Source organism: Coregonus lavaretus, assembly GCF_964263955.1.
Source record: "Coregonus lavaretus genome assembly, chromosome: 17".
Lineage (NCBI taxonomy): Eukaryota > Metazoa > Chordata > Actinopteri > Salmoniformes > Salmonidae > Coregonus > Coregonus lavaretus.
This window is the reverse complement of record NC_140004.1, coordinates 11443562-11451272: the sequence shown is the minus strand read 5'-3', so window position 1 is coordinate 11451272 and position 7711 is coordinate 11443562. Positions and strand designations below refer to the sequence as shown.

Here is a 7711-nt window from a genome sequence, read left to right as displayed (position 1 = left end):
TGGTAGAGCTCTGTAATTTCCAAAGTATTGGAAGTTCTTGAGTTGTTAGTAATAGGAATATAATGTGAAACATTTTTTTCTGCATGTTTTTCAAGAAGAGACAGTTAAAGGGTTATGATGATTGGCCTGCCTATAACTAATTTGTGTACATCTTCATGACTGCAAATGTAAATTAGGAAGTGCTCAAGTGTTCTTTCTCTATTTTTCCAGAGTTCTTTGGCACTCAAAGGGATTGGAATTATAAACACATTTACAGCTTAAACCACAATGACATCCTGAAATAACTTGGAGAACTGATTTCGTTAGACACTCACACTGAATAGAGACATGGTGAATAAGTTAACTTCACCAGATATTTGCCTGCAATAGTGATATTTAAAACCACCCGGTAACAATCGTCATTACATTGACCCTTCTTAGATGGCATTGAGGAGTATGAGGAGATGGGGGAGACTCTCAAAGCTTCTGCTCAGTGCAATGCTGGTATCTATTGGGATCTGGATGCTTACCCAGCTCGGTCCTGTTCAGGTGAGAATGTACGACTATGGCTAGAAGTGGCTGCAGTACTCTGATGTTGACCACATTCCGCAGGACGACAGTGACTGCAGCGCAATCCTGCAAGGAGACATGATGGCCATCGAGCATGCCAAGGTCCTGTCCATTACACGCAGCTTCCTCAACAGCACGCAGGTCCCGGACGAACACTACTGTACCTGGAGCTGACCAGGGACTGTCAGAGGTTCAGGTCCACACACAAGTACCTGGAGTTCCCCCTGAGTCGTGAGGAGGAGCACTTCCCCCTGGCCTTCTCGCTGGTCGTCCACCACAACGTGGAAAACTTCAAGAGGCTGCTCGCCCCCAAAAACATATACTGCATCCACGTGGACATGAAGGCCAAAGCGTCCTTTCTTCCTTCCATCATAGACATCACGTCCTGCTTTGACAATGTTTTCTTGGCCAGCCATCCGGTAAGTGTGGTGTATGTGAGCTGGAGTCGCGTCCAGGCTGACATCAATTGTATAAGTTATCTGTACAGGGATAGCCCGCACTGGAAGTATTTCATCAACCTCTGTGGCCAGGACTTCCCTATCAAGACCAACCAGGAGATGGTGCGCAGCCTGTGGGAAACAGCATGAAGTCAGAGTCCATGGCCAGAGGTAAGGAGGTCCACTGGAAGAAGTTGCAGCAGGTTGTTAATGGCAAAATTCAAGGAACAGAGCAGGACAAAGCTCCTCCCCCCTTCGGTGTACCCATCTGGTCAAGTGGAGTGTACATGGTGGTGAATAGGGGGTGTATGCTGTGCTGAGGACAGCAAGGTGCTGGCTCTGATCCAGTGGGCTAATGACACTTTGACTCCCGATGAGTTCCTGTGGGCTACCATTCAGAGGCTTCCCAGCGTGCCCGGCTCCATGCACCCCAGCCCCACGTTCGACCTGACGGACATGCACGCCATCGATCGACCTGACGGACATGCACGCTCTGCAGTGTATCTGCCGTGCCATGGTACCTATGTTAAAGTGGTGTGGAGGAGCATCTTAGACATAAGGCACTCGCAGAAATACACTAAAGCAAATCATTTGTATCCTCTGAAATGTGATACAAAGTTTCTAACCTGTATTTTCTATTTCTAGAATGAGATAAAGAAGGATAAGACAGTGATGTCATGAATCTCAAGTCATCAGGAAGTACAATATATCTGCATTGGGAGCCAAATCAAAACTTTTATGGTGCCATCTCTGTCTCATCCTTCTTAATGTCATCATAGATAGAGGTTTTCTTTTAGATAAATAACTCAGGAAGTTCTATCAAACTTTTACATTTCCTGGTGATTTCTGATCTAAATATTATTTAAGTTAATTTAAATCCTGTCTTACCTTCTCCTGTCTTACCTTCATATTCTGATTGTAGTTTTACTTTCATTATTAAATAAACAATATGATTTGTAAATAGGGAGTTTGTATTAATAGTTTTCTGAAATGTATTTCATTACAGGGGTTATTGGTCGATTATAGTTAATAAACTTGGTGCTTGGCATCACCCTGAGAGAGTTTGTCACATTAACAGTGTATCGTTGCTGCAGCAAAATAATTTTGAATAAGTACATTTTTAATGCCCCCAACTGTATATGGGCACAACCTTATGAGTCTGGAAAATAACTTAGTGATTGACTGATTGACAGGTTTTAAACAATTTATTACATTTCGAAAACATGTTAGTTTAAATGAAATCCAATTTCTTTCAAAAACTCTCAAATCCCCATTACATGTGTCAGTTCCCCTTTAAATACTCATGCTTACTCGCTGCCAAAAGCTACAGTTTATGCGTTATCTGTTGTGTTGAACACTGCCTGCGAAGAAATCATAACTTGAGGACTTCCTGGGTTCTTGCTTCTGTGCCTCTTTCAAGCGGGGACAGAGTAATAAGGTATCATTCATGGTAGAATAGTCCCTCCTCTTCACCACAGGTGTGTGCAGTCAACTCTAAACCGCAGGGTCATATGGCAAGGGACAAATGGGTAGCAGGCACCACGGAATGATCAAACACCAGAGTTCACTCTCTTATCCACTCTGTGAGAAAGAGAGAGAGGGGGGGGGAGAGACAGTATCTTCATTAGACTAGGTGGCAGGTAGCCTAGCGGTTAAGAGTACTGGGCCAGTAACAAGAGGTTGCTGGTTCGAATCCCCGAGCCGATTAGGTGAAAAGTCTGTCGCTGTGCCCTTGAGCAAGGTACTTTACCATAATTGCCCCTGTAAGTCGTTCTGGATAAGCGCGTCTGGTAAATGACTATAGTATGGGCATAGTGTTTTGTGAGAATGTTAACCTATGTCAAGAGGGATATGTCGTCATTGGTTATAAGAGGGAACTTCAAGGGGATCCGTGTGAGAGAGGCAGAGACTATGCCTTCAAGGAATTCCTCACATGCAAATGGTTTAGCTTGTAACTTGTTCCTTGTTCCCGTTGAGCCTTCAGTGTTAGATAACATTGACATTAGGGCTCTTGTCTCGTGAGCTGGCTGAGGGGATTTTATATTAGTGCTCCAACCTTAGATGGAAAAAGGCTTCGACCTAAATACATTTACTGTAAATGTACGATACATACAGTAAAAAACCAACCAATGACACACAAACCACATCACACACAAACACACACAGACACATATGCACTCTTACTTAGTCGCTTCCTCCTGTAATTCTTCATCCAGTCTGGATCAGGGTCAAAGGTTAAAAGTTAGTAAAGGATAAGAAACACAACAAGGGGTAAAGCGCACTGTCAGTACGCATGCAGTTAGGTCAGTACATCTGGGCTATAAGGGGTTAAGAGGGTTAGGAAGGGAACGGAGAATGCTAGAAAGATACAGTTGTGCCCGCTGAAAAGTTTTTTTGACACCTGTGCCTGGATGAAGGAGAGTTCCTTGTAGCAGCAAGCACAATTGAATGTTTGTCGAGTAAGTTTCATCAAAGTTTAGAGATCCTGGTTCGAGTCCAGGCTCTGTCGCAGCCGGCAGCAACCAGGAGACCCATGGGGCGGCGCAAAATTGGCCAAGCGTTGTCCAGGTTAGGGGAGGGTTTGGCCGGCAGGGATGTTCTTGTGCCATCGCACACTAGCAACTCCTGTGGCGGGCCGGGCGCAGTGCACACTGACACGGTCACCAGGTGTATGGTGTTTCCTCCGACACATTGGTGTGGCTGGCTTTCGGGTTAAGCGGGCATTGTGTCAAGAAGCAGTGCGGCTCGGTTGGGTTGTGTTTCGGAGGATGCACAGCTCTCGACCTTCGCCTCTCCCGTCTCCGTACGGGAGTTGCAGCGATGGGACAAGAATGTAACTACCAATTGGATACCACGAAATTGGGGAGAAAAAGGGGTAAAATATAAATAAAATGAAAAATAATAATAATTCAAAAGTTTGATCAAAGTTGCATTAATTAATTTATCGTAAAACATTGTTGAGTATTTATTGAATTCACATTGGGATTTAAAACATAACATGTTCCCACACTTAGAAAACACGACTGGTGCAGTTACCCACGCTTTGCGACAATTGTTCTGCCAATACCGTGCCGCGACCTAACCTTTCAACGCACCGAACTGTAGGCAGGGGTCTACGGTCAGTTGGGGTGGATTATGGGTAAAGGAGTCCCAAAGAGGTCAAACAAGTTGATCATCAAATAGAGAAAAAAAATCCCTCATGCAGAGAGCAGAAACAACCAATCACAGGACGGGACAGACAGGACACATTCTTACATATCACACAGACTGTGGGTGAGGTCATCAGATCAAATCAACCTGGGCGTATGGGGGGAGGGGTGTTAGTACCAGGAGGTAGGGCCAGTCTGAAAATACGGGATATTAGGAAAGGGTTTGGAGGGGGGGTAAGGGAACTCAACCAACACAGGCAGACCTTTTGAGTTTACCTCATACATGCAAATGTCTGTATACCCCTCTCCTCTTCGTACCTTAGACGGGAGCGGAGAGAGGCAGGAGGGTTACAGTTAGGGAGTGGATACAAGACACAGAGGATTCATCCTCCCTCCCAACCAACCACTATGGCTCTGTTTCCCTCAACTCAGCACAGGAACAATCCCAGGGTTATTATGCCTCAGCTCTATTCTGTCTTTCACACGTCTCCAATGACAGTGTCCAGGTTACAGAGGATACAGCAGGTCTCCTTTGACTCTCTACAAGTCAATGAGAAATCATCCAAATGTCTTAGTAGTCTACACATGCATTCTTGCTGCTCTCATCCAATAATTTCCTTCCACCTGTCTGACTATTTTTAATTAAGCTTAATTTAACCATTTGAGTTTAAAGGGATACTTCACGATTTTATCTACTTCCTCAGAGTCAGATGAACTCATGGATACCATTTTTATGTCTCTGCATCCAGTATGAAGGAAGTTAGAGGTCGTTTTGTGAGCCAGTGCTAACTAGCGTTAGCGCAATGACTGGAGGTCTATGGTATCTACTAGCATGCTAACGCTAGTTAGCAACTTCCTTCAAACTGGACGCAGAAGCATAAAAATGGTATCCACCAGTCCATCTGACTCTGGGGAATTAGATAAAGGGCTTCATTGCCAAAATACTGAAATATTCCTTTAAGGACAAATTCTTAGCTACAATGACAACATGGCAAGTTGATGTAGAACAGGTATAGGCAACTTGGAAGACGATATCGTGCTGGATTTTGTTATTTTCCTTTCAAATCAGCATCTGTTGCCTATCCCTGGCCTCGATTGAATGTCCCCTCAGTCTATCCCCCTCAATAACAGGCAGTAGTGCAACATTTTACACTGATTTTATGGTTCCCCCCAAAAATGAGAAAAAAAGTTGTTGAAAATGACAAAAAAGGCCCACACCACACTATTATCCTCCTCATACCACCTTTTAATAGTGACAATGTTTTGTACCAGTGTGGCTCTAAACATTGTCACGTTTAAAAGGTTGTATTACAGAATGTCAGTGTGATCTTATGCAAACGCAATGTATCAGGTGCTGTAAAGTTTATCCCCCAAATTGGCTACTTTTCTAAGATATTTTTTACAGAAATCTAGTCTGATCACACCGTTTCCCAAACTAAAGTGGTGGAACTTCATTCCACTCTCATTCCATGTGGGTGTGTGTGTTGTTACTTTATCTTTATGCTCACAATATCTTCACACACACTCACTTGATAATGCTCTCAGGGATGTTCACATACTCCATTGGAATTAGCTCTCGTAGCTCCGCCAGGCTGTTCACATACTTTATCTTACTGCTGAACTTAGAACTGCAGAGAGAGCGAGAGAGAGAGAGAGAGACAGAGACAGAGACAGAGACAGAGAGAGAGAGAGAGAGAGAGAGAGAGAGAGAGAGAGAGAGAGAGAGAGAGAGAGAGAGAGAGAGAGAGAGAGATAGAGCAGTTGTGAGAAAGGTGGATTGGTGGCAGAGAATAGTGGGGTGCAAGACAAAGGCATGATAGAAGAACAGCTTTTGGTGACACTTAACTTAAAGCTGACAGGTTGATCAAATGCATTATTACTTGTTATACGGTGCATTCGGAAGGTATTCAGACCCCTTGACTTTTTCCACATTTTGTTACGTTACAGGCTTATTCTAAAATTGATTAAATATATGTTTTACTCATCAATCTACACACAATACCCCATAATGACAAACTGAAAACAGTTTTTGAGACATTTCTTTGGACATAAAAAACACGAATACCTTATTTACATAAGTATTCAGACCCTTTGCTATGGGACTCGAAATTGAGGTCAGGTGCATCCTGTTTCCATTGATCATCCTTGAGATGTTTCTACAACTTGATTGGAGTCCACCTGTGGTAAATTCAATTGATTGGACATGATTTGGAAAGGCACACACCTGTCTGTATAAGGTCCCACAGTTGACAGTGCATGTCAGAGCAAAAACCAAGCCATGAGGTCGAAGGAATTGTCCGTAGAGCGCAGAGACAGGATTGTGTCGAGGCACAGATCTGGGGAAGGGTACAAAAACATTTCTGCAGCATTGAAGGTCCCCAAGAACACAGTGGCCTCCATCATTCTTAAATGGAAGAAGTTTGGAACCAACAAGACTCTTCCGAGCTGGCCGCCCGGCCAAACTGAGCAATCGGGGGAGAAGGGCCTTGGTCAGGGAGGTGATCAAGAACCCGATGGTCACTCTGACAGAGCTCCAGAGTTCCTCTGTGGAGATGGGAGAACCTTCCAGAAGGACAACCATCTCTGCGTCACTCCACCAATCAGGCCTTTATGGTAGAGTGGCCAGACGGAAGCCACTCCTCAGTAAAAAGGCACATGGCAGCCCGCTTGGAGTTTGCCAAAAGGCACCTAAAGGACTCTCAGACCATGAGAAACGAGATTCTCTGGTCTGATGAAACCAAGATTGAACTCTTTGGCCTAAATGCCAAGCGTCACGTCTGGAGGAAACCTGGCACCATCCCTACGGTGAAGCACGGTGGTGGCAGTATCATGCTGTGGGGATGTTTTTCAGCAGCAGGGACTGGGAGACAAGTCAGGATTGAGGAAAAGATTAACAGAGCAAAGTACAGAGAGATCCTTTATGAAAACCTGCTCCAGAGCGCTCAGGACCTCTGACTGGGGCAAATTTCACCTTCCATCAGGACAACGATCCTAAGCACACAGCCAAGACAATGCAGGAGTGGCTTTGGGACAAGTCTCTGAATGTCCTTGAGTGACCCAGCCAGAGCCCGGACTTGAACCCAATCTAACATCTCTGGAGAGACCTGAAAATAGCTGTGCAGCGACGCTCCCCATCCAACCTGCCAGAGCTTGAGAGAATCTGCAGAGAAGAATGGGAGAAACTCCCCAAATAATGGTGTGTCACGCTTGTAGCGTCATACTCAAGAAGACTCGAGGCTGTAATCGCTGCCAAAGGTGCTTCAACAAAGTACTGAGTAAAGGGTCTGAATACTTGTTGTAAAGTCAAGGGGGCTGAATACTTTCCAAATGCACTTTGATAGCTTACTTGTAACTCTTAATTGAAACATAAAAACAGATCTTAATATTTTTTATGAAATATCAGGGAGATATAAAGTCACTCAACCAGTTTAAAATCCGCCTTACATAAACAAAGTTCTCGTATAATACATGGGTAACTAACTCAAAATACTCTACATATCATTCAACCGGAACAATGTAGGCCATTGTATGTGACACCATCTTACTAAACTCTGGTATCTGGTATGATACATTGTC

The 7711-nt window shown here is 44.2% G+C and overlaps 1 protein-coding gene across 1 annotated transcript; it reads left to right on the top strand.

Annotated features, from left to right (window-relative positions):
• Positions 1 to 544: 544 nt before the first annotated feature.
• LOC311145020 (beta-1,3-galactosyl-O-glycosyl-glycoprotein beta-1,6-N-acetylglucosaminyltransferase-like) lies at positions 545 to 1636 on the top strand (the record flags this gene model as incomplete). Its single annotated transcript, XM_084181226.1, has 4 exons — positions 545 to 598; positions 684 to 1120; positions 1313 to 1503; positions 1632 to 1636. 4 exons carry the CDS (start codon positions 545 to 547, stop codon positions 1634 to 1636), a joined length of 687 nt encoding a protein of 228 aa, XP_084037352.1.
• Positions 1637 to 7711: the final 6075 nt, after the last annotated feature.